Source organism: Anas platyrhynchos, chromosome Z (genome assembly GCF_047663525.1).
Source record: "Anas platyrhynchos isolate ZD024472 breed Pekin duck chromosome Z, IASCAAS_PekinDuck_T2T, whole genome shotgun sequence".
NCBI classification, from domain to species: Eukaryota; Metazoa; Chordata; class Aves; order Anseriformes; family Anatidae; genus Anas; species Anas platyrhynchos.
The window spans coordinates 37,899,363-37,927,215 of NC_092621.1; the positions used below are offsets into that span (position 1 = coordinate 37,899,363).

Sequence of the window (27,853 nt, forward strand, 5' to 3'; positions counted from 1 at the left end):
GATCCTATTACTTTAGTGAGGTATTGCAGCCATAAACTTGAAAAACTAGTTTATACATGGTAAAATGGACTGAAAACTGTAATTACCATGAAGTGTCAATATGAACTACATAGCTGCCACTATTTCCAGCTCTAGCTGCAGGTAATCTACAACTTTCTGAAATCTAAATGTCTATAGTTACATTTGCATCACTGACAACTGAATTGAAACCTCTGTGGAGAGAGAAAAACGAAATTTTAGGTAGCCACTGTTACGGGTAAAAAAAATGTAGAAATTGATTATTATTATTTTTTTTAAATCTTTCTTAGTTGAAGTTTCAAGTGCTTCTAAAGGCCTCTCTTACATTGGAATATATTTGTAATTGAGAATATGTGATATCTGAGACACCGCAATGTATTTTAACAACAATCGTCAGAAATGGATTTTACTGCATTCTGGAGTAATGTCTTACGTAGTGCAGAAGAAATCCTAGGTTAGGATGTTGTTCTGGAAATATCTAAAAAAGAGATATAAAGGAATTTACAGAGGTTAAAAGTATGGGCATAGAAAACCCAACCTTTAAAACACAATCTATCTGCTACAACTGAAAAATAGTAAGACTAAAGCTATTTCATGAAGGGGATATGTTTGGATATTAACAGTGGAGAAAGAAATGAAAGAGTAAATGTGAAAAACAAGTTTCAGACATCTTAAATGTGAGATATCAGGAGAAATGCCAAAGACTTGGGTGTTACATCGCACAGACAGGATCCTGTTTGTGAGCATCAAGCATGGTGTTGTAATGTGGTTACAGCCCAGGACTGGAAGCTGGCTTGAGTCAGGGTCCCAAGGCTAATGACTTTTTGCATGATTATGGGAAGTTACTTAAAGAGTAACTTGAAAATAACTCATCTACTTCTCACAAATAAATCAATGATGACAGCATTAAAACAAACCCATGGAACACTTTGCATCTCAGACACTCACATCTTAAATTTAACAGCAGTGATCCTGCCCTGCCACTCTCTCTACATTTGTTTTCTATTAGCAGCAGACAGCTAATTTGTCGTAAGTGTGAAGTTCTGATGTAAGACCAGCAGAGGACTGTGGTTCTACAAGATTAATTACCATTTTTCAGTTTATGTGACTAGGCAGATGAATCTGAATGTATAAAACAAATATGCTTTTTTTTCTTTTTTTCCTAGTAAAGACAAAACAAACAAACAAAATCAGTAACTAATGCATTTAGCCCAGTGTATAGTTTTACATATTAAAAAAAATTATATACATATTTACTGATGTCTGATGTTTTAACCCAGGGTAAACACTAGGTATTGAAAAGTGAAAATGAATACAAAAGCTCAAAAGCCACCAAAGAGAAAAACCTTTCAGACAAGGTTTTTTTTTTTTTTTTTTTTTTTTTAATCATTATTATTTCATTTTTCACACAGACTTACATATAACTGTACAGTAACTTTATTGAGAAAGGGAACCCAATTCTTTTCTCATTCATTAAAGCAAATCACAAGTATAAACAGTGCACTTTAGTTACTGTGCACTGGAATTAAACCTCTTCAGCAGCAACATCAAAGCCAATACTCTTGGAAGAACATATCGCTGCCTAGCTATACCTCATGAAAAGGACAATTTCATTTGCTTTTGAAACAGAAGTATATGAGGCTGTTTTAACTTCAAGGCTCCCCTGATGCACAAGCAGAATGATCATTTTTTTTACCTAATTCAAGCTGTTTGAGATGGTATAGGAAAAATGTTAAGTCACAAAACAAGTAGGATGTGCTCCAAGGAATTTTGGCAATCATTTTAAGCATCTCAGGTTAGTCAATCCCTTTTGTATTCAGCACAAATAATAAAGTAGCATACACAATTAGGAAGAACTGCTTATCTGTCTATACCGTCTCCATTCTTAATCTGAGGTGAAACAGTTTCATCACTTCACTCAGGATGTGCAGAAAAGAGGACAGATGAAAGCCCAAATTCAAATCTCTTACATACAGAATATGGCTAACAAAAATGGCATTGGAACTACCATATTATACAACTTAATGAGGGAAGGAGATGTACAAAGTCAGTCATATATTTTTACACAACAAAAACTCTTGTAATCATGTTGTAAAAATGATTATACATTTTAGCTAATCCTTTAAAAATTAGCTAATTCTTTAAACTTGGATTTACTGTTTCAGTATAATGGTAAACTGTCTCTCCCCTCTCTGCAACAGTGTCAGTGAACAGAATAGATTATTAACAAATTCCTAGAGTTTAAACTCTGTACCTTTCCAGTAACCTGTACTTTTACAAATGGTTAAGTAACACTGTACTCGTGTATAAATAAAGAAATCTTTGAAACTTCACTAAAAATACAGAAGAGAATAAGCCACACTCACATTGCCATACCCTTCATGGTTCAGATGCTATCCTCTTCAGATATTAATATTGCCAGCAGATGACAGCAGTAAATAACATACATAGGGCCATTCATTGTTTCAGGTATCTCTTGCTGAAGTACACTTTGTCTCCACGAAGTAGAAATACCCTTGTTTATTTGGGGAGAAGGGGAGAAGAAAGAATAGGTCTGTGGCTGCCTCTGTGTGAGGCTGGACAAGGCTGGCACACACCTTAGGTAATATATTAAGGAGCAGTTGACAGCAGATCCTACAGATACATCTCATTTTCCAGTTCAGTTTCAGCACACAGATAATGCAAGCTTATCTGTAAGTTTATCATCCAATGAGATGGCAGGTGAAAACTTCTTTCTGGGAAAACTGCTGATATCTATCCCATTGTTTACCAGGAAATTACCTGTTTTAGCATCACTTCTGTGCTGAGAGAATTTACTTTTGACCCTTTGCTATCTGAACACAAGCACTCTTGAACACATGCACTATATGCATAACTACAGAGTTATATAAACTAATGTCTTTATAAATTATAAAGACATTATAGTTTATACATGGTGGCAACAGCTGAGGCAAGTTCCTCTCTTGCCTCAGCTGTTGCCACTAAGTATAAACTATAATGTCTTATGATTTGAGAAATTATGAAATGTCCTTGAAGTGTTAAGTTTTGGGCATGTTATGCTCTCATACCAATGTGACTCTGATCCCGAAGAATGAGCAATTACTCCTGTCAAAATGCTTGACAGGAGTAATTGCTGGAAAGCAGAGGGTAGGGACACAAGAAAAACATGGGCCACATGGCCTTCATGTCTCCTTTATCTACACCAAACTGTCTCTCAGAGAAGCACTTGTGAGATGCTGAACACCTGAGATTACTAGGAGAGAATAATACCTGGAGAATGATAGAACTACATACAGAAATGATCATACAATAAATCCTAAACATGGAACCTGTAGTGCAAACAATGTCTCTAACAGTTCATACTCCAATGCCACAACCAATGCAATGCCCTCTGAAGTTTTAATAATGCTTTAGTCAAGTTTAAGTCTGCAAAACAATGCTTCCTCACATCAAAGAAATGTTGGTGTGATATTTAGAGGTCCCATCTTAGTAGAAAATAATCTCAGCAGGTGCCCCTGAGGCACTCTCTCTTTTTCTTTCCACTTCTGATCTCTGTGCAGAAGTTTTAAATGTTTGAAAAAAAATGTGATGCAAAGATAATCTTGTAATTTCCAAAGTCAATGCACTACACAGATGTGACAACTGAAAATACAAAAGTACTCAACCAATTAAACAAACAACCAGAATCAGAAACATCCATATGTCTTCATAAAAGGTGACTGAAAATAAATGTGTCTCAACAGGAAACTTCAAAAAAATCACTAGATATACTTTTAGATGTTGTTAGCAGATGTGTTGCTTCATCAGTACCAATTTTATTTTAAAATTGCACTGATTTAACTGGAACAATGTAAAACTAAACATGATTTAACAAGTAAAAACTTTTGCAGACAGATTATTACAGCATTTTAAAAATATTTTATATCATCTTAATTAACCCTTGTTAATTACAAGAATCAAATATTTCAACCTAGAATAAATATATTTAACAGACGAGACTTCAAAACAAGTCTTTATACTATTTTTTTTTTCATGCAACTACATGGATAATGAGCATAGCTCAAGGTTTTTTTTGTTTTGTTTTGGTTTGGTATTTAGTGTTTTTGGAGTCTAGAATTAATCCTAATTTAGGAACAAGACCTCAGATTGCAAAGGAAGTTAGTGTTATTCCCAATATTACTTTACACAAATCAGAAACTCTTGGTATTCTTTATGAATGCTCCCTATTAACTTTACTTAAGCTGAAGGTTTATTTACTAAGTTTCATTAATGAACTGCTACCAATGCTTCTGGGTATTTGTCTATGCAAAGTTGATGATATATTATCTTTTTATTTATTTTATTTTATTTTATTTTATTTTATTTTATTTTATTTTATTTTATTTTATTTTATTTTATTTTATTTTATTTTATTTTATTTTATTTTATTTTATTTTATTTTATTTTATTTTTTAAATGCTTCAGAGTAAGAACTGGAATATTGGCACAATGAGTTGAATTGGCTAGGCAGTGCATTTGCTATTCCTAGGAAAATCCACCCATATTTATCTAAGATACTAGCCTTAAAAAACATGGTCATAGACACAACGAGTAAAGCTTGCTAGAAATTCTCTGCTGAAACTTCCAAACATACCACCTAGAGTGAATATGCTTGTACTTGAGAAGGATCCCTGTGGACTAGATATACCATGCTGTCTATACAGTAGGTACAAAGAAGAGCTTTGGATGAGAAGGATACAGGTGAAGCCATCTGTCATCTATTTTTTGAGCTTAGGAAAAAACGTGATTAACTAAAAACTGCAAATTTGCTTCCCAGCTGCTTACATTTCAGCAACTTAGCATAATGCCTGCAGTCTTACAATTTAAAAAGTCACACTGATATAAGAAAATACTACTATTCTCATTCTACTGAATAAGTACCAAGATGTTAAAAGATTATTTCCTGCAAATATGAGACTACAAAGAACACCTCTACTAGAACAGCTGCAGCTTAATAATGATGATTTTTGGAGTAAACAAAGCACTGTAAACAAAGCACTTTACAAAGCCAGGAATAAAAATTCAGACTATATTTCTTCATTCCTGCATAACCTAGTAATCTGTGTGTACGGTACAGAGAAGGAGGAATATGTTGCTCCAAATAAATGCACAGTAGAAGTCTGCCCTGTAAATTAAAAGACTGTACATTGCAACTGAATGGTGCATAAAGAAACGAAGATGAATTTGAAGTGATTGAATTCATCTGGTTAGTGTTTTTCATTGGTTTGATCTTACACCTGGCAAGCTGATTTCTAATGTTGTCAGGGGATTGTCAGCAGATTTGGTCATAAGTTTTCTAAGAGTGTTGTCCAAACACTTCTTGAACGCCAGCTGGCTCGGTGCAGTGACCACTGCCATGGGGAGCCTGTTCCAGTGCCCGACCACCCTCTTGGTGAAGAACCTGCAAGTCTTGCACAAGTTTGAGGTTGGCTGGGAGCTTATCATTCCTGCAATCATGGTCCTCCAACCCAGGGCCCATCACTGGAATTGAAGACAGATGAAAAGAAATAATTTTTAAACATCTGCTTTGTCTATGTCCCTATGTTTGTGAGGTGACCATTCTCATCAAGTAAAGGAGCAATGTTATCACTGGTCCTGCATTTGCGGTTTACATATTTAGTAAAGCCCTTTTTATCGTCCCCCACTTTACCGGCCAGCTTCAACTCTTATTCAGGCTTGACTATACAATTTTTTTCCCCTACAATGGCAAACACAATCTCTGTAGGCTTCCCACATCACCCAACTTCACTTCCACTGACCATATTCTTTCTCTCTCTGCCTAAGCTCTAGAAGATCCCTTCTCAGCCAAGCAAACCTTCTGCCCTTCCTGTTTGACTTTGGATATTTTGGAACTCTCTGTTCCTGTGCTCTTAAGAGATGGCACTTAAAAATTGACAAGCACTGATGGAACCCCTTGCCTTCAAAAGCAGTTTCCCAGGGGACCTTACTACCCAGTTCTCTGAGCGGTCTAAGGTCTGCTGTCCCCAGATTCAGGGCTGAAGTTTTGGTGGCACTTTTCCTCCTGTCACCAAGGATTTTAAACTTGACTACTTCAAGGTCACTATGACCAATATGGCCACCAATCACTACTTCACCTCCTCTCTGTTCGCAAGCAGCAGATCTAGGAGGGTACCTTTCCTAATTGACTCCCTTAGTTCTTGTATCAAGAAGTCATCATCAAGATGTTTTAGAAATCTCCTGGACCTGTTTGTAATCAGCTGTGTGGTACTCCCAGTTCATTTCTGGCAAGTTGAAGGCACTCATAAGGACAAGAGTAGCTGATCTACAGGTATCTCTTAGTTCCTTAAATAACATTTAATCGGTGTTGTCATCCTGGCCATGAGGATTATAGTAGACTCCTACAACAACATCCACTTTATTTGCTTGTCCCTTAATTCTGACCCAGAAGCTTTCAACCATGTCACTGAAACAGCTAACTGCAAGCTCCATACAGCTGAGACCCTCCGTTACATACAGAACCACCCTTCCTGTCCCCCTGCTTTGCCTTCCCTGCCTATCCTTTCTGACATCCCTTATAATACAACAGTCACAGGACTCTTTCCATCAGGTTATGAGGTTTCCATCGTTATACTAATGATGTCATAGTTCTGGAAGTGAACCAAGGCTTCTACTTTGAAGTGTCATAGCATATCTCACCTCTGCAGATATCAGAAATTTCTGTCAAGTGTATCTGCTGTTGCTGTATGTAATACCTGAAATGATATGAGTTAAGAAGTAAATATATTTTTCTATTCTTTTTCCAGTTGTTTTCCACCTGCATTAGCCCACACTTCTTCCAGTCACGTCCACTGCTTCAGGTGTCACCTACATGGTACCTTCAGGGACTTAGAGATCAGCCCAGCAATGGTGGAATAAGCAGCTCCACGACAGCTCTGTGTGTGTGTATTCCTCTGGAATGTGAATCCCTTATACATGAACACATCTTCATAAGCAACTCATTACAAATCTTGTTGTCAGCTTCACCATGAAGTCAGGCCCACAGAGATAATGCCTCAGATGTCTGTGACCATAACAGATCCATTCAAAGCTATTAAAATTACCCCTGATTCTAGTACATTAATTAAGGTTCAAGTATTAACAGCAATCTCCTGATGAAAAGACTTCCATGAACATCACTCGCATGGCATGAAAACTTATCAGTTTTTACAAATCATATCACTGTATTTTGATCTTTTTGCAGTAGACACTGGTTTTTCATTGTTGTTGCTTTTTTTTTTTTCCCCCTTAAATTATTAAAAAAAATAAAATCATGTGTGCTCTCAAAATCACGTGCACAAGTGCATGTGGAAGAAATGACTATGGGAGAGAGGTAAAAAGGGACTCATGAACAAATTTTTGTGCTTGTTAGGCAGGTTACTTGTTACTTCTAAAACAGAACATTCTGTTATTTTCTGTCTCAATTTATTTTTTTTAATCCTTTTTGGGTAGAACAAAATGTACAGGTAAAAGTAAAAAAATATCTTTTATTAGAAACCTGAGTGGTGGGTTGACTATGGCAGGCAGCTAAGCCCTCATCTGGTCCCTTGCTAACTCCCCCGCATTGGGCTGAGGGAGAGAAATAAAAGGGCTAAAGCAGGAAAACTTGTGAGCTGAAACAAAGATAAATTCATAAATAAAGAGAAAAAAAAATAAAGTGATGCAAAGGCAGTCATTTATCACCTCCCAACTGCAGACCAGTGCCCAAACAGTCTCTGAGCAACAGATACTTTGGAAAAACACACCTGCCCCACCAAGTTTTACTGTTGAACATATTATATGGCACAGTCCAGCCCTTTGGTCAATTGGTCCCCCTGCAAGCCTCTTCCACACTCCAGCCTCCTTGCATAAAGCAGCACAGTAAGAAACAAAAACCTTGATGCTGCCCAGGCACTGCTCAGAAGTAGCTAAAACACAGGTTAGTTACCAAAACGGGTTTGGTCATAGATCTACAGCACAACAGCATAGTAGCTACTATGAAGAAAAATAACTGTCCCATCCAGACCTAGCACAACCTGGTATAACTAGGAAAAATAAGCCAAAATAAACCTTTTTTTCAGGACTGCCAACATGCCTGGACTGCCATGGCTAAAATAATGTAACACTAATGCCTTTGCTCTTTATCACCTTAAATTTGGGGCTGTGAGCCTTCTCTGTACTTTTGGTACTCTGGGTAACAAGTTGCCCAGAGAAGCTGAAAATATCCTATCCCTGGATGTGTTCAAGGCAAGGTTTGATGGGGCCTTGAGCAATGTAGTCTAGTGGAAGATGTTCCAACCTAAACCATTCTATGATTCTATAATACAAACGGACAGAGATATAGACCTATATCCTTTTTACCTAAAAGACTCCACATTAAAGCCTTATCATTTCTGGTTAATGAAAAAACAAATAACAGGAAAAAAAAATCAAAATATGCAGCATCAGTTCCACTGAAATCACATATAAACAGAAATAACAAAAATCTGATGGATACAAGAATGCAGATCTGAACTTTCAGTTTAGGCATGATTTGCAGCACAAACAGTCCACTGAACCAATGAAAAGCAGTTTGGGGCAATGCTTTTGGGGAAAAAAAGATATTTATTGTTCAATGCAAGAAAGCTACTGACAGATATTCATGTTTTCACAAAGTAACAATACAGTGATGGGCAGGCAGGACATGGACAGCTCTTTACCCAATGCCTTTCTCCCATTTCTCTTTAGAGTTGTCTATATTTGCAATTGTCAAAAATTTGTTTGAAATTCAAACCCCACTTTTTTAAGGCTTTTTAAGGTTAATTCTCACACATTCACTAGGGTGGGAAACAAGTTAGTGGCTGTTCATCTCATGTTTATACAGCATAAAGAATAGTGCAAGGAAGCAAGTCTGGGCTGAAAAGAAATGTAAAACTTACCTTCTCATCTTCTCTGTGGTACTCTTTGACCTCTATCCACTAGACATGCCATCCCACATGCTAGAGAAGTAAGCAGGCCATGGCCTGTACCTTGGTTTAATAAAATCCAAGATTTGATGAAGCTTTAGCACTCTACAGCAATACAAATAATTTTCAAAGCAGGTTAACTTCTTTAGTATGGATCCCAGCAGCACAATCTGCATTTATGATGGATACCAATTTCTTTACTTCTGCATCTGAAATTCTCTACCTTTATTGCTTTCCTTTGGGAAAAAAAAAACAGTATGTTGCCTTCAAGAGATCTATCTCACTTTGCTTAAAGTGTCAAACATAGTAATTTGACTGTGTATCTTTAAGAAAAATTACAAAATCACAGTAATGCAAAACAAAGCTAGAAATAAAAAACCTGCCTACAGCAATAAACCTACATAGATACATACTTTTTCATTTGCAATAAAAAGCTACATCTGAAAGTTTTATCCTGAAAATGTCTTACAAAAACATCTATTAAATCCATTAAGATGTTGCTCATAGCATAACTTTGCAGAGCTCATCTTTTAAAAGCATGTTATTTAGAAAAAAAAGCTTGAGTTAAAAAGCTTTTGATACCAGATTCAAAATTGCTTTATCAAACTTGTAATTAGAGGTTTGCTTTTAATGCTACAACTATTAAAAGGGGAATAAATCCTATATTTTGTTTTTGTACATGCTGGCTGAGAAGTCTCAATGAACCACATTTTGTACTTCTGACTGAGCTGACTATTGTGAAGTTAGCTGGCAAAACCAATTACCATACACACAATACAGATTCACTCTACAACTTTCTCTAATAACTACAATGTGAAAGGGGGACAACATAAAGAAATGTGTTTTTGCTCTCAAATTCTGCTTGGTTGTAGACCTCTGATGTGCAAATGCATGCAACCTGAAACTTTTAGTGATTTTACTGAATCAATGCTTGTCTACCGGACTCTCCTCCAAAGTTCAAAACCTCAAAATATAGACACATACTTAGAGGAAATACCAACTCCAGGAAAAAGACCTTCTGTAAAACAAAACAAAACATAACGCAACAAAAACTTCAATTTCCAACTCTCCGTGAAATTCAGAAAAGAGAGCACCAAAAATACAATAAATATGAAAGTTTATATCCTTCCTATTGTTGACTTTGAAATGAAATGGAAGATCTGACTCATTGCTATCAATTATTTACATAAAACAAATAGAAGGAATTGCATAATGATTCAGAATGTCATTTTATTTGTGAGCTCATTGTCTGGTATTTCAATAATTAGAAACAGGAAAAAGGCTTTCCTGTAGAGATGTGGTTGAACATTTGAGATCACGAGAAACTTACACATTCTGAAAAGGAACAGCACTGCTCTTCAAACAACAGTTATGTGATGAGAAATACCGCCCAACAACCTATACCAAGGTAATGAAAAAGGATGAATATTTTCTTCTGTGAACAGTTGGAATTCCCGTTGAACTTTGATTTTTGATAAAAAAACCTGTTTTAGATTAAAAGAAAAATGGGAATTCATTTATACAACATTTTTTATTTAAGGAAAGTAAGTTTTCTCCAGAAAGTTTTCAGATGTGCATCAAGTTTCTCAATCCTCATCTGAAGAAAACAAAGGATGCATGAAGATTACCTCTGAGGTATGGCCATCTAAATGACAGGACTGTTCATTTGGTAACAGCATACAGGGACTCCAAACAACAGTTAAAACAGGAAGGGAAAAATGTGCTCCAAATGAATCTGTAAAGTAAGCCTACTTCAGCACAGCATGATTCTGCAAGCTGAGTGTTAAGATGATGTTTACCTCACTTATTCCTACAATTACTACACTGGGACCTTTAACAATGGCAACTGGCAAGTGACACAGATCTAATATCTCATGATCTTTACATGATGCCCCTAGGCATTTGGTTGGGTCACTAGATCATAATTGACTTGGAGGCTAGCTGATGAATCACAACCACTTCCCCTCGTAAAATGTGTCAAATCTCACTATAAGCTGACATGGATTGAACTCTACTTCATCAGTAACATCTGCTAAAATTGGAGTGCAATAGTATATTGGTCATAACGGTAGTGAGTTTAAAACCAAAACATGATATAGCAGGACTGCAAGTTCTGACTGTAGCTTCTATACCATCAGCGTATGTATTAATTGGCTTCACAAATGAATACTTCACCAATTCATGGGAAAAAAGTACAAAATCTGCACTTTCCTGAAAATCCTGACTGATATCCATTAAATAAGCAGTGTCAGTGCTTATTTAGATACTAGATACCTGACACTTAGTCATTGGTACTTGAAACTCCCACCAAGATTTCCTGCCCCAGCTGGATGCACAGAAGTCTATGGGGCCTCATGGGATTCCTCCCAGAGCTGGCTGATGTCATCGTGGTACCTTTCTCAACTATTTTTCAATGGTCTTGGGAATCTGGGGAGGTCCCAGTTGCCTGGAAGCTGGCAAATGTTGTTCCAATTTTCAAGAAGGGCAAGACCGTGGTAGTTAAAGGTCTGTCAGTCTCACTTCAATGCCAGGTAAAATTATGTAGAAAATTATTCTGGGAGCTAATGAAAAACACTTGAAGGACAATGGAGTCATTGGCTATAGCCAACACAAGTTCCAAAGAGGAAGGTCCTGCTTAATGAACTTAATTTCTTTTTATGACAAGGTCATCCAGCCTAGTTGACCAAGGGAAGTGAGCTGATGTAATATTTCTGGATTTCAGCAATATGTATGATACTGTTTCTCACGGTATCCTTCTGGACAAAACATCCATCCTACAGCTAGACAAATGCATAGTATGATGGCTATGAAAATGCCATGGCTTTTTCCATGGCAAAAGCCGTGCCATTGGCTGATGGGTTGGCCTCAAAGGTTTAGAGTTAATGGGGATACATCAGGCTGATGGCCAGTCACTAGTGAAGTTCTGCAGGGCTCCATTTTGGGGCCAGTTGTTAATGTGAGACAGCTCCCAGACAACCTCAAACTTGTGCAAGACTTGCAAGTTCTTCACCAAGAGGGTGGTCAGGCACTGACTGGGACAAGCTAGGGCAGTGGTCACAGCACCAAGCCTGTGGGCCTTCAAGAGGTGTTTGTACAATGCTCTCAGATGTGGTTTGATTTTTGGGTAGAACTGCGTGGAGCCAGAAGTTGGACTTGATAATCCTTGTAGGTCTCTTCCTACTCAGGATACTCTATGATTCTGCAATTCTGTGAACAGTACCACATTGCCATGTGGTAATACTCTAAATCACGCCCTTTTTGAGGAAAATGTATCTGTTATCAGTGACACTTCACTGTCATTGGACAGAAGACATTCTGTCAGATGACAGAATCATGAATTCTTTGGGTTTTAAGCCTCTAGAAGCTGCAGAAGAAAGTCAAGTTGAAGAATCATAGTACACAAAAATAGCAGACACTAAGAATGGAGTTTCTCTCTGAAATCCTCAGCCATATTCTGAGAGATGATACATTGTTCCAAATTATCCAGAGTTCAGCCTCTTTGCACACCTTAAGCACTGGGTTTTCCAGGCCTTCCCTGTAGGTGTGAACCTTGGTATCTGCAGTTCAGTGCTTGAAAGACTTGAGCACGCACAAGTGAAAAAAAACAGTGACTAGTCTAAGTCTTTGCTGAATTCTTTTCTGTTGTTGTGACTAGTTATTTGACAGCAGCCTTGTTTTTTTCACACAAAAGATACAGCACAAGATGGTACAGCAGTGCTTCTCAGTACTACTTAGTTACCCCTCTTTCCCCATGTTTTGAGTTCAACACATGATACAGCCAGTGCAAAATAATAGTAATAGCTGCATACTGGCAATCAAAGTGTACAAACTGTACCGACAGGTACCCCCACTTGTCAGCACCCTTTTCTATTACACTGCTATGATGGGAACCTTTTTTGAGATGATCTTTCCAACCAGCAGTACGAGACGTCAGGTTCCCCGTGTTTGACTGTGCTCTTCAGACACCTGCTCTGAAGAGTGTCACTGAAGCTTTTTACTTCTACTTTATTGACAATCCAGAGGACAACAGAAGTTGATCTGCCTGTCTAATATCTAGTGTCCCTTCTGATTAAATGACTTAGGATGTACTACAGGTCTTTCACGTAAGCAGCTGGTATAAACTATCAGCTTGTCACTGCTGGAATAAAATTAAGCCTTTGGCATTTTATTGAGCAACTACATTCATTGATGTGACTGGGAGAAGAAAGTAGCAATGAATTGAAATGGATGTATTGGTCTGCCACTGAAAAACAATGTCAATATGCTGCATCAAGCAGGACTGAAAGTCATTAACTCATTAATTTTTTTGCTATTGAGGATGTATGAGGATGTGATTGTCGGGAGCTGTCTTGGGCAGAGTGACCACGAAATGGTGGAGTTCACTATTCTTGGCGGGGCCAGGAAGGGAACCAGTAAAACCACTGTATTGGACTTTCGGAGGGCTGACTTTGGGCTGCTCAGGACACTAGTTGGTGGAGTCCCATGGGAGGCGGTTCTGAAGGGCAGAGGGGTCCAGAAAGGCTGGGCGCTCTTTAAGAGGCAAATCCTAATGGCGCAGGAGCGGTCTGTCCCCATGTGCCCAAAGATGAGCCAGCGGGGAAGAAGACCGGCCTGGCTCAACAGAGAATTGTGGCTTGAGCTTAGGAGGAAAAAGAGGGTTTATAATCTTTGGAAAATTGGGCAGGCCACTAAGGAGGACTATAAGGATGTAGCGAGGCTGTGCAGGGACAAGATTAGGAAGGCCAAAGCTCATCTGGAGCTCAATCTGGCTACTGCTGTTAAAGATAACAAAAAACGCTTTTATAAATACATCAACACAAAAAGGAGGACCAGGGAGAATCTCCATCCTTTACTGGATGCGGGGGGAAACTTAGTTACAAGAGATGAGGAAAAGGCGGAGGTGCTTAATGCCTTCTTTGCCTCAGTCTTTAGCGGCAAAACCGGTTGCTCTCTGGATACCCAGTACCCAGAACTGGTGGAAGGGGACGGGGAGCAGGATGTGGCCCTCACCATCCACGAAGAACTGGTTGGTGACCTGCTACGGCACTTGGATGTCCACAAATCGATGGGGCCGGATGGGATCCACCCGAGGGTACTGAGAGAACTGGCAGAGGAGCTGGCCAAGCCCCTATCCATCATTTATCAGCAGTCCTGGCTATCGGGGGAGGTCCCAGCTGACTGGCGACTAGCAAATGTGACGCCCATCTACAAGAAGGGCCGGAGGGCAGACCCGGGGAACTACAGGCCGGTCAGTTTGACCTCAGTACCAGGGAAGCTCATGGAGCAGATCCTCTTGGGAGTCATCATGCGGCACTTGAAGGGCAAGCAGGTGATCAGGCCCAGCCAGCATGGGTTTATGGAAGGCAGATCCTGCTTGACGAACCTGATCTCCTTCTACGACCAAGTGACGCGCTGGGTGGATGAGGGGAAGGCTGTGGATGTGGTCTACCTTGACTTCAGCAAGGCTTTTGACACCGTCTCCCACAGCATTCTCCTCAAGAAACTGGCTGCTCTTGGCTTGGACTGGCGCACACTTCGTTGGGTTAGAAACTGGCTGGATAGCCGGGCCCAAAGAGTTGTGGTGAATGGAGTCAAGTCCAGTTGGAGGCCAGTCACTAGTGGCGTCCCCCAGGGCTCGGTGCTGGGGCCGGTCCTCTTTAACATCTTCATCAATGATCTGGATGATGGCATTGAGTGCACCCTCAGTAAGTTTGCAGATGACACCAAGCTAGGTGCGTGTGTCGATCTGCTCGAGGGTAGGAAGGCTCTGCAGGAGGATCTGGATAGGCTGCACCGATGGGCTGAGGTCAACTGTATGAAGTTCAACAAGGCCAAGTGCCGGGTCCTGCACCTGGGGCGCAATAACCCCAAGCAGAACTACAGGCTGGGAGAGGAATGGTTGGAGAGCTGCCAGGCAGAGAAGGACCTGGGAGTGATGGTGGACAGTCGGCTGAATATGAGCCAGCAGTGTGCTCAGGTGGCCAAGAAGGCCAACGGCATCCTGGCTTGTATCAGAAACACTGTGACCAGCAGGGCTAGGGAGGTGATCGTCCCCCTGTACTCGGCTCTGGTGAGGCCGCACCTCGAGTACTGTGTTCAGTTTTGGGCCCCTCGCTACAAGAAGGACATCGAGGTGCTTGAGAGGGTCCAAAGAAGGGCGACGAAGCTGGTGAGGGGCCTGGAGAGCAAGTCCTATGAGGAGCGGCTGAAGGAGCTGGGCCTGTTCAGCCTAGAGAAGAGGAGGCTCAGGGGTGACCTTATTGCTCTGTATAAGTACATTAAAGGAGGCTGTAGAGAGGTGGGGGTTGGCCTGTTCTCCCATGTGCCTGGTGACAGGACGAGGGGGAATGGGCTAAAGTTACGCCAGGGGAGTTTTAGGTTAGATGTTAGGAAGAATTTCTTTACTGAAAGGGTTGTGAGGCACTGGAACGGGCTGCCCAGGGAGGTCGTGGAGTCACCATCCCTGGAAGTCTTCAAAAGACGTTTAGATGTAGAGCTTAGGGATATGGTTTAGTGGGGACTGTTAGTGTTAGGTTAGAGGTTGGACTCGATGATCTTGAGGTCTCTTCCAACCTAGAAATTCTGTGATTCTGTGATTCTGTGATTGTGAGGTAAGATGTAAAGCTGTCTGAATACTGCAAAGTTTAGCGAATAGTACATCAAGTAAATCAAGGAATAGCTTGTGTTTCTTATAACTTTTGAACGGCAAAAATTGCTGTCTCCCAGTGTCTTACACTCATTAAAAAATCATTGAGAAGGTTATTTAAACAAGTTATTAATGTAATGGGCTCCACTGCTGAAAAATGTTGAAGAGGCATTCAAAAGACTGACTCATTGTATACAGAACAGAAATGACAGCTTACTTTTACTTTTTCTTACCTAAGTTTAATACAAATTGCATCAAAGCCAACTGGCATTACTGATTGGAGTTTTTAAAAAAGTCCTGTTTTAGAAAGTACCTGTTAGTAGAGCAAGACCTAAGCTCTAAAATATCAGCACAAGAAATTTCTCAAGAAAAACATTTTTTTTTTTATTATTATTTTTTTGGTCAGAATAACAAAGCATTTTAATTTTATGAAAATTTCTGTTTTCTTTCTGTAGCTGCACAGTGTACATACTACAATTTCAGTGAGCCCATCTGCTTTCTGTTCAAGGACCTGTGACTAGCAATGTGCAGTTTTTTTTTAACATGGGTGTTTAAAGGTAATGATGGGATAACAGAAAAAAAATTAAGCAGCAGTACTCAGCAGTAAACCAAAACAAGATACTTTGCATAGCAGGAATGACTTCATCCACAGCTGACTGCTGTCTCTAGCCTCTGAGCAAAAGGAAGTTCTAGTATAGGCCTGTACCATTTACAAGCTTCATGATTTGCTGCCAATTTGTAGAAACCAAAGTAAACTTCTGGCAGGACTCCTACATACCATAGTAGTTAAAGAAACTATCGTCCCACCCTGATTTTGACTACAAGCCTTGAAAGATTAATCTAATATTTCTTTCTAGCCTCCTATTCTCTTTAGCTAATAGAAGATTTAACTGAAGTTTTAACTTCAAAAAAAGTCATTTTGGGAAGTGCCACTCTGGTTATCAACAGTCTCTTCATAAAGCCTCAGTTATTTTTTTTCTCATTCAATTTTCCTCACTAATAAGTCTTGGCAACAGAAAGCATTCACTACTAATTAAAAGTGAAAAGCTAGCAAACAGACCCAGTACCCCAATGCGTACAGCTCCGTGCAATGCTGCCCAGAGACACCTGCTTATTTTTTGCAGAACTTCTTTTTACCCTATGATTCCATCCCTTAACATTGGGTTACAAAATGAAACAGAATGAACTAGACCATTTCATGAAATGATAGTGCATTTATATGTCCCCACCTTTACTGGAAAACACAAATGTCCATTATGTAATGTTATTCAGTTGCTATAGCAGGAGGCAGGAATCAACTGAATTGATCCTGCACATTGCAAAGTCTTTGTAAAGTATGGCTTTCAGAATGCTCCCTGGTTGTGGTTACCTCAACTTCCAGGCACAACTTGAGATATCTAGTGCCAAATGACCACATACACTGGATAAGCACAATTCCTGTCCTGATATCTGAAGACACTTTAGACACCTAAAAATATAGACAGACTCCCATCAGTGCTTTTCATTGCCTATGTAGATATTTAATTTTTGCTGAATCCAGTGGGAATTAGGGAAGGATCAACAGACTCACAATCTGAAGGTAATTAGGTGCTGCTTTCCAGGCTAAGTGTATCTGATAATTAGAAATACTGAGCCTTTAAGCAGTTAGACAGCCAAGTAACCTTATACTGAAAGCATGTTCTGTCACCTCTGTGTCCAGCAGCTGATTCTACACTGACAGCTGATGAAGTGCTGTGCCTACCCTCCTACCATCACATCTCACCTCAGAACCTAGGGTCTGAGTGTTTTCACCTGAGACGTAGGGTCAGAAAGTTCAAATCCTTCATCCCTGGGAGAAATGAATCTGCCCAGTGTTATCTTACATATAAAACTCTAACTAGCAACAATACAGAAAGCAGCCTTTCTTCTCTGGACATGCTTTGTAAAAAAAAATTGATGGCTTTGGTAGTTAACTAAATGAAAAGATTCATCTGTGACTCCCAGCTGGAGATCATGTCACTCCTTGCAGTGCCAAAGATGGCAAATCCCTGAAAAGGCAACTGAACTGGGAGACCTCTGAGTGCATGCCTCACCATGTTCCAGCTCTGGGGACAGGAGCATCGTCATGTAGATGAGCCAGGGTGAGTCCCCAAAGTGTGTTTGTAGGACAGAAGTGGAGAGCGATGTGCTGTGATGCAAACTGGCAACTCAGCTGAGGGCCAGACTGACTGTCACATCTTTTCTCAAAACTCCTTGGAGGCTACTGCCAGCAACTGCCCACCTATCACAGTCAGTTCCATGGACAACAGTTGTAGCTGCTTGGGGTATTATCATACAGTCATCTTATCTCAGTAAATCCAGCCTTTACAGTAAGAGGTTCAGGCCATGCTTCATTTTCCCTATTTGTGCCTGTCTAGTTCTCCTTTGACCTCAGGCTGAGCTGAATGAGGTACCTACTTTACCTGGCTGAAAATGAAATTCATTGTTGCTAGCACAGTTTTCATCTTTATTAGTTCCCTACTCTGGAGAACTACATGATGATTTGGGAAAGACAGGAGGAATGAACGAACACGCAGTAAGGAGTAGAGGTCACCAGCCATTTGAGGTGACCATGTAACCACAGTTTTGCTCTTCCAGTATCTTTGTATGGGTCCATAATTCAGACAACCAGTTCAAAGCTAGGGCTGATGCTGAAGTGGTCAGCCACACAAATTAGTTGTTGCAGCAAAATGAGTCGCAATGCCTACGGGCCCTGGGCTGCAATTTACAGTCTTATGTTCATACTCTACTTTAGGTGACTCATACTCTTAAAAACCTTGCTAGCAGTTCTGAGATTTATCATACACCAAAACAGAGACTTCTTTTATTACCTACCAAAACATTTATAGCACATTTGCTGATTCTAACTTTTTGACACCAATGACAGCCCACCTCTAAGGCTAAAATAATAACAGCACGTGAAATTCCTCAATTAAAAAAAAAACAAAAAACAAAAAAACTTTTGAAAGAGCAAGAATTTATAGACTTTTTTATTCATTCCTCTGTTTCAATGAATGTGCGTCTTCAGAATATGTCCTAAAAACTTTGATGTAGCATAAGCATTTTCATTACAAGCATCTGGTTCTGAAATCTTTGGTTTGTCACTAACTTAACTGAGTCAATACAGCCACTGGGTCTTTCAACCATTTGTTCCACATTAGTGTTTTCTTCCTTGCATAACTTAAACTAGTCTGCACGTGCAGAATGTTTACACATTTCAAAGCAAAGGGTGTTATTGAATTTATCTATATATTCTCTCATGGTACTCTTGCTTCAGGAGATTTCTAGTGAAGAAGAGGCAGCTACGATTCAGTAAACTGAAATTCTGTATGAAAATAGGATGAGAAAGATATGCCTAAGGGGCAAAAGGGGAAGAAACAGTTCTTGCATGTACTTGTTTCTACACAAAAATATTTGGCAATAAGCAAACAGCATCAAATAAGAACAACTGAATGAGAACAGATGCTGATTGCAGTCCCAAATAAATAAACTATTATTACTATTCAGATCAATACCGACATACTATTTTTTATGCTGAACAGGATTTCTAGTCATGTATATATGTATATTTATTTATATGTTTTTTAAAGAGTTAAATCCTCACAGGTTTCATATCTCAGCCTACCAGAAAGGATCAGGCTGACTAACCAAGCAAGTATTCAGCAGAATTTGCCTTAGTTTTCATATTTATTTCATATAATGAAAGCAACTATGCAACTATGACAAGTCCTTGAGACTCACTGTAAGATGAGTGCATGTATATGTAACTGGCAGCTATGTGTAATAGGGTCCTGTTGTTCAGCATGTTTATGTATTTTCCCTCCTATATTGACCAGAAGAGCATTCTCCCATCAAAGTGTGGTCCAGCATTGCTCCAATTGCTTCTTCCAGTCAAGCCAAGGCTAAGTTTTCTGTTAACTCCCAGTGAGTTAGCTCACTCTTGCTGTATTCTTCTGGAAAAAGTTTGTGAGATTGCAAGGGAAAAAAAAAAGAAAAAAAAACAAAACCTCTACCAAAACCAAACAAAAATAAAAATTAAAATTAAAAAACAAACAAACAAAAAACAACAACAACAACCAAAACATGTATCCAAAAGCATTTGACGTCTGTAAAGCACAAAGTTTCACCTCCTGTATTCTCTCTTCTGTAAGCAGGTAATATCAAATGCTTTCCACAATAAAGAACACTAGACCTCAAGGAAACAATATGTACATACAGCATGTTGACAACTAGAAGGATCCCCTTCCTCTAATACATGTAATTCCACAGAAAGGAATGCCAAGTTGTCATGGCTTTGGTTGTGACAATAGTAATTTTCTTCACAGAGGCTTGTTTGATTCTGTGTTTTGGATTTTTGATGAAAATGGTGCTAACATTGATGTTTTCAGTTCTTGCAGAGCAGTGCTTGCACAGAGTCAAACATTTTTTCTGCTTCTTGTGCTGCCTTGCCACTGAAGAAACTAGGAATGCAACAGGAGGTAAGGGGACACAGCCAGGTCCAGACTGACCACAGGGATATTCCATATCATATGACATCATGCTCATTAATAAAAGATGTGGTAAAGAAGGAGGAAAAGGGGGACATTGGGAGTGATGGCATTTGTCTTCCCATGAAGCCACTACGCATGCTGAGCCCTGCTTTCCTGGATGTGGCTGAACACCTGTCTCTCAATGGAGCAGCAAATGAATTCCTTGTTTGACTTTGCTTGTGTGCCCAGCTTTTGGTTTGTGAACTATCTTTATCCCAACCCATGAGTTCTCTCACTTCCACCTTTCCAATTCTCTCCCCAGTCCTACCCTGAGAGAGCTCTGTGGTACTGAGCTGCCTGCCGGGTGAAATCACAGCACAAGTACCTAGTAAAACAACTTTACCAACTGCACTCAGAAATACCCATGGGGACAGAATGGTGGCCCTCTTCCTGAGCTCAGGTCTCCCTGTGAGTTTGTCCCCAGGACTTCACAATAGTACATCCAAAGAGCAGAGCTAGAATGACAAATACCAGGAAGTGCTTTGAAGGAGAAACATATCACTCATGCTGATATATTCAGACAGTCACATGACACAGATATCATAACTAGGCAGAATTGCTATTCCTGGGTTTATATGGTTTCTAGCAAATTCCTATGTGTAAAATCTCCATGAGGTTAAGACTGAAAGTATTAGAAAATATTAGAAAGGTAAATCACCACTAACTTTTTTTTTTCTTCAAAACTCAAAGTCTATGAAGTTCAAGGAAGTCAGAAGCCAAGACAGTTGTCACACTTAACAACCTGTGAATAACTCACAGAAGTAGTATCTAAGAAAGGTAAGAGCCACCACCTTATATTCTGCATCCCAAAGGGATTGAAAATGTTTCCTTTCATGCACCCAGAACTCTCAGACTAATTTTTATGTGGTTTTGGATTGCTCCAAATGCATTCAGAGAGTAAGCGTCATGCAGTGTGCATGGAAGAGACATAAATACATATTTCACAAAGATTTAAATACAAGTCATGCTGCCTTATGAGGATTCAAGTTTTCCCGGCTTTCACAGCAGAACTTGTATGCTCTACTTGAGGAACTACATTGAAAGTGTCATGAGTGTCATAGTGCCTTACTTGTTCTCGTTGCTGGCATCATATCGAGGCATAGGGTCAAAATCATTTCCATTGACATCAAAACTGGCCTGCGAATCCTGTAGCCAACAGGAGAAATAAAACCAGTTTCTCATTAATTAGTCATTGAGTCATGTAGCCTATACATTCTTCAGCAGGTTTGTACAAGAGAGTCATTAGGTTAACTAACATTCCTGCGGTTTTATGATGATTGCATTTTTTTAGGAAAGGATTATGTATTTAATAATTACGGGATTTACAGATTTTATTTTACCCTTGGAAAAAGGAAGAGAATAATGAATGCTCTGAAAAGCCATAGTTCAGTTGCATAGAGGAAATAGAAAGTGCAGTTTCATTAAACCAAAAAAGCTTCTAAGAAACTTTTGGAACTTCAGAGAGTTCATTTTCAAAACTGGGATTTCGCTAAATGTTTCAAGATTCAAGAAAAGTTATCTGCAGCATGATGACTGAAGTTTCAGGAAACAATATAATTTTCTTAAGGATATTAATATAAAAAATACAGCTTCAAATGCAGCATACATTGAATTCCTATTTGTTTGGGAGTGTAAATGTTTCAAATATATTGAAGGTATCTGCACATTTCTACTTCAAATTTTAACAAGATTCTTACAGCTGAAAATAGTTTATAGAGTAAATGTCTGATGGTTTGTATGGCTTCCATTAATCCATGTGGTAGCATGCAGTGTGTTGACATGGCAAGCAGTTCTTTTTAATCTCTTATTTTTTCAAAACCAGTTACCACATCCACCTCAAATATTCCTGTTTGCAGCCACACCAGCAATAATCTGACATATAGAAGGCATTTGTCATCAAACAAGCAATGTGTACTGCTTTGGGGGAATTCCTTCTTGGCGTGAGGAAAAAGAGAGAGGAGGTGGTATGGGAATAAATAGCTGCTTTAAATTCAGTGGAAGGACAGTACTGGGATGAAGTGACAATCTGGGTCATTCAATGATGGGCTAAAATATTTGGTTTGTTTAAACAACTTTAAAGATTAAAGAGAAGGATGTGGCATGCATTAGGATCAGTCACATACTGACAAATAGGGCAACAGCCTGTCACTTCTATTTATGCAGTCCTCATGTATTTCAGATCTGAGTTCCACGTGCAGCATGGGGAAGGATGTTAAGTGTGGCTAATTTAAAATAAATGGCTTTAAACTGTGGAAAAGACTGTAGCTTTTGATGGGTTATTAATGATATTATTGTTGCCTTCATGTCTTAAATGTTTTGTCAAGATGGTATGCTACCTGGAAAAAAGCCTGTGTTGAGAATTTTTTTACAAGGCCTATGACTCTAACAGGACTAAATGTATATGCATGCCTTGTGCTGGTTATACTCAACACATATGTATTTGTTGTTTCCTTATCTTGTGTAAATATACAGCTCACACATGTCACTTCAGAGAAATAATAAGGTTGCCAAGGTGCCAAGGTCTTGTGCTTTTGGGTAATGCCTATTCCTGAAACTCAGGAAAAATCACTCCAGCAAGCATGGTTGTGACACTCTGAGCAACTTTAAGTTCAGATACAAATACAAGAAGTCACCCACTAGAAAAGGAACTTCTCTTCACATTATGCAGTCCTTCCAAGGTACTTTAAAACAATCATTTAAACATGATGAACCGCAAGCAAAAAGAAACTTTCTGATGGGACATGAAATACTGGACATGGTAAACAAAGGACACTGATCTCCTCTTATTGTAAACTGGAAAGGGGCTCACTGGAGTTTAGAAAGACTCATTATAAAGACCACAAAATATTCTACACCTCTTTTTAATTGAGTTATAACCTTTTCCTTTAATATCATTTCCAGCAATAACTAGCTTTAAAAATGAACACATAGAACAATACATCTAACATTACAGCCTTTGAGACAAGAGCTACTGTCTTGCTAGCTAAATGTATTTGTCAAAAACAGACTTCAGCTGCTCACATTAACTGGAAAGCAGAGTATTACCATTCCTTAAGTTCTGCAAGTGTGAAGATATTAAGTAAAATAATTGCGGAGAAGAGGAAAAATATCTGTTTATTGGTCCCAGTCCTTCAGAAACGCAGTACTCAGCTACACAAGGCATCTAGATATTAAAGACATTCTGGCTGAATATAGTCGTAACTAAAAGAATACAGACTATCAAAATTCATCTATTTTCCTTTCCAATTTGAGGAAAACCTTGCATGAGTCTCCTGCCTTCCCTCCTCCCTCCCTCCAATGAGCAGCAAATTTATTGCATGGTAATAATGCAGCAGCAAATCAGACTCTAGCAAACACTCACATAATTCTGCATCAAGTCTGGATGGTTTCTTTCAATGCCGTCATCCAAGATGGTGACCACAACATTTTTTCCAGTGTAACCTCTCTTCCAAGCACCTACTATATTCATATCTGATTGGCAATGATGAGTGTTATCACTGCAGTGCTGTGGAGAGAAGAGGAGATAAAAATGTTGGATGTAGCAGACTAGTGAGCAGTATGGGGTTGAGATATTATCCTACTTACATCAACATTACCATTTAAATTAGCACAAGCATATTGATTTGAATAGCAACTATACAAGATCAACACCTTCATTTAGAAAGAAATGAATAATTAAAAAGAAAAGCCTAATTGTATGAAAATTGTTTGTCCTGTTATTTTTTTTTCTCAGATTACTTTTCATGCTAAGCAATAGGAAAATGAAGCAACCAACCACAATAAACCACTAGGATCTGTGTATAAAATAAAAGGACTATTCCTGACTGTTAAGTGCCCTTATTTAAAATGTACATTTGAATTATTTGAGTTTTTTTCAGAAAAACAAACCATATGTGGATAAAAGGAGACAAAAGCCTGTACAGAAATGGCCACAAAAACAAATACTGCTTTTTGGAGCTTATGTGCTGCATAATTTCTTGACAGAATGTTTGGAAAGTAATCCAGATTCAATTCTATCTACAAAAGAAGACTTTTGGCAGGTTTTGTGCAGTATCAGCAGGAGATGAGCAGCAGTTAAGAACCTGTAACCAAAGACTGAAAAACTTGCAGCTGAAGGTGTCTAAAGAATTGCAGATAGTTAGACAGAGAGAAGTCTGTGATACAGCTTTCAGTACATCCACGTCTGGAGAAAAGAAAAGTTTAGGGTACTTTAAAACCAAAAGCCTCTTCTTTCTTTGACACAAATGCACCCAGATCACATGAAGTGATGTGGTGTGCTATGACAGTGAGACGCAACCCATGGGTGTCCATCTGCCCCACCAGCAGCTCTGGCCTGCAGGCAGAGCTGTCGCTGGTGAAGCAGGCCCATCAGCCCCCCTTCCTGTAGCCCCTTCCAGGCTCAGGCAGAGCAATGGGCACAAATAGGAGGGGAAAAGCAAAGGGTGGGAGGAAGGAAGGAAAACAGAGACTGACCCTGAAACTTGTATCGTAGCAACAGCATCCATGCGAGTGTGCTTGGCACTCACTCCCTACTCCACGGCCTCGTGCCCTCATCTCAGCCTGATGTTTTGGTGCCCCACAAATAGTAAGCAGTATGAACACATCCAGGGAGATGCACTTCACCTTGAGCTGGCCCAAACCTTTCCTCCTAAACATGAGCGCACTACAGGCTAACATGCAAACTGACATCAGGTTGCTATCACATCTTACTTTTCCTCCTTTTTCTCCCTTTTCCTCCCTTCCCCTGCACTTTTGTAAACAAACCATTGGATTTAAGAGTGGTCATTTGCTGTTACTAAATCAAAACTGCATTATTAGGTACTATATGCACATACATACAGCATACATTCTTCCTTGCCATCTTTTCCTTGTGCATGCAAACATCCACCTGCCTGCCTGACTCTGTCTATCCATCCACACACAAAGGCACTTGAAGACTTTCAGGGCCCTGTTCCAAAGAATGTACAGGCCTGGCTTAATGCTTTTGTTCTGTGTGCTGCTTGCAAATGCTCACACTGCTGGATTTATGGAATTAACTACAGTCAAAACTTGCCCTCTATATACTGAATGTAATGGTTGTACACATCAGGCTTTCTAATGTACAAACAGCAATATCAAAAGCATGTGATGCTTCCAGGTGCCTTTGTGCTTTTCAAAAGTGTTACTAATTAAGCATCAGAAAATGCCCACAAAACTGATGAGTATCATTAATCACCATTTATTGGTGTGAAGACAAGGAGACAAAAAGTGGAAGAACCTGCCCCCAGCCACAGAGCAAACCCAGGAGAGAAAGGCAATGTGCAATCAGGATTCCTGGCCCTGGCCTCCAGTCAAAGTAACTGGGACACTGCTTTGCCCCTTCATCCCCTTCTCTGAAATTCCAAATGATCCTTTGGATGCTTTTCTGCTCATTTTGTCCTCTCTTCATGGGTAATAATCTTGTTGTTTTGCTTCCCAGCCAGTCAAACCAGGCAGGATGAGCAAGCAAATGCTTTTTAATCCTGAAAGGGATGCTGGCTCTCTGAAAGCATGCTGGCTCTCCACCAGAAGATGACTACTTCTTCCATTAATGCTGTTGGCATGGCCTGTTGCCCTCACTTACCTCTCCTGAACTGCTGTTTGTGGTGGTGGCAGAAAGGAGTTAATTCATCAGCTGCTTTGCCACACACATGTAGGTGAACACAATGAAAGAGATATTGCTCACTTTAGCATGTGCTCTGTTAGCGTGCAAGAGATGTACCAGACGAAATTGATATTCAAATTACCTTGCTCTGCTCCAAGACTGGGCAGAAAGCTAGTCTAAACAAAATCTTTCTGCATAAAAGAAATTCCAGGAGTAAAGCAGGCATAAATGTGTGTGCCCACATAAAACTTTAGATCACAGCATACGTGACATACAGACAGAGAATACAAAGGCAGCGGAGATCCATCCAACTGGGAGTAGTTCAATAGCAGATGAGGTGTTCAGTTCTTACTGTTAATATATGTTACTTATCCTCAAGTGTTATTAATAATAACATTTTTTTTCCAGCTCTGTTCCTCACTGTTCTTTCTGCTTTTACTACTATTTTATCTATGCTTTTCTCTCCTTGTTCCTAGCTCTATTCTTCTCTGCCAATACTATCTTTTGCCAATTAATTTTTAGTTTTGTTTGATTCAACATCTGATTTCGGCTTCCCCAATTATGCCTTATCTCTGTATGAAGATTAATCTGACTGTGCACATTTCTCTCAAAGCAGTCAGAAGATTTGACTTTTATCAGGAACACTTCACATTTTAGAGAGCAATTACTCTTCCAATGCTATGTAATATTGTAGAGATACACCGTTTCACATGGAATACCCTCTAACATGCTATTACTTGGTTTCACTTGCACTCTTTCCTGTCACTTTAAAGTACTCTTTCCTTCAAAAACATTTATTGTAAGGAATTTTCCACTATTGAGTTCCATTCTATTTTTTTTTTTTTTTTAACCATGTGCTGCTTCTTTACACCTACCCAACTTACATTGTCAGCTGCTTAACAGAGAGCTGTTTTTAAAGAATTTGGAAGCACTGTTTCAATTGATAGTGTTAGTCAAATAAAAAAGAATAAAATAACAGTCATGATAATAAAAATTATGTGATTCACGGAGATTGGATTTTATATCAGTGGGCATTTATTGAATTTTCTAGCTCATTTTCATTTTTTTTTCCTGTTCTCTCTTTTCAGAATTAAAAACAAACCTTGTCATATTAATGTATAAAAGCTGTGGGTTTGCAAGGTTTCTATTAGACCTTTTAATCTTTGAACTGTTGTTATCTAATTTTGAAGGGAATAGTATAAACCACACTTGAAATACAGAATTATGGAATAAATTTGTCTATGGAATTTCCCGCTCCTCCCAGCAGATAAAGTAATTCAGAAATTTCCTGCATTGGTACCATGACTAGACAACTGCAGTGAACTAGCATCATTTCAACATACATTGGTTTCATCTATTGCCTGGAGGATACCATCAAAATGAATAAACAACCTCTCACCCACTTACATACAGTAATTTGACTGAGATTTTTAAAAGCCTCTCAAAGGATGGTGTTTTTCTTTAGACTGTTTAATTGGAAAATGTTAATGATACTACTGTTGGTATTTAATAGAATCAGTCTGCAAGGGTGAAAGGCAGTTGAAGGACGCATAGGAAGGGAGGGACCTCTAGCAAAGAAAATGTCAGATACGGAACATTTCTCATACTTGAAATTCAATTACTATGAGTGTAAAAAGACAAAATAATCACTTAGGCATCTTTGGACAGACAATTTGAAAGCCTGCCTCTGCAATTAACAAGCAGACAAAACATTAGAAAGTTTTCTGTTTTGATGTATTAGACTCCAATCATTTTCAATGTTTTCAATGTTAGACGTGTGCTTGGATTCTCTTAACTATTTTGTGAAATTCTGTCTAAAAACTAGCCTGTAGTCATTGTATCATTATTTTAACATTTCCTGTGTGCTGCACTAATTTTGGTGGGCTTGGTGTATGTATTTAGGGATCAATAGCAAAATGGAAAATGGAAAATTAAGAATCATATTAATGGCCAAAACCTCTTGGAATTCCAGAACTTGAAATCAAATTAAAAGAACAGTTACTATGAAATTCTGCTCCCTCTTTTGCCTTGCCTATAAAAACAGTGTAGAAATAGAAAT

At 39.0% G+C, this 27,853-nt stretch overlaps 1 protein-coding gene across 2 annotated transcripts in view; it reads right to left on the reverse strand.

Moving 5' to 3' along the window:
• PCSK5 (proprotein convertase subtilisin/kexin type 5) overlaps positions 1-27,853 on the reverse strand; it is a 265,069-nt gene that overhangs the window by 166,999 nt on the left and 70,217 nt on the right. For both annotated transcript variants that reach the window (XM_038169846.2, XM_038169847.2), the window contains exons 4-5: positions 23,533-23,676; positions 21,241-21,317 (exon numbers count right to left, since the gene is read on the reverse strand). In XM_038169846.2, coding sequence (XP_038025774.1) covers positions 21,241-21,317; positions 23,533-23,676 — 221 coding nt within the window. The remainder of the gene's footprint in view (positions 1-21,240; positions 21,318-23,532; positions 23,677-27,853) is intronic.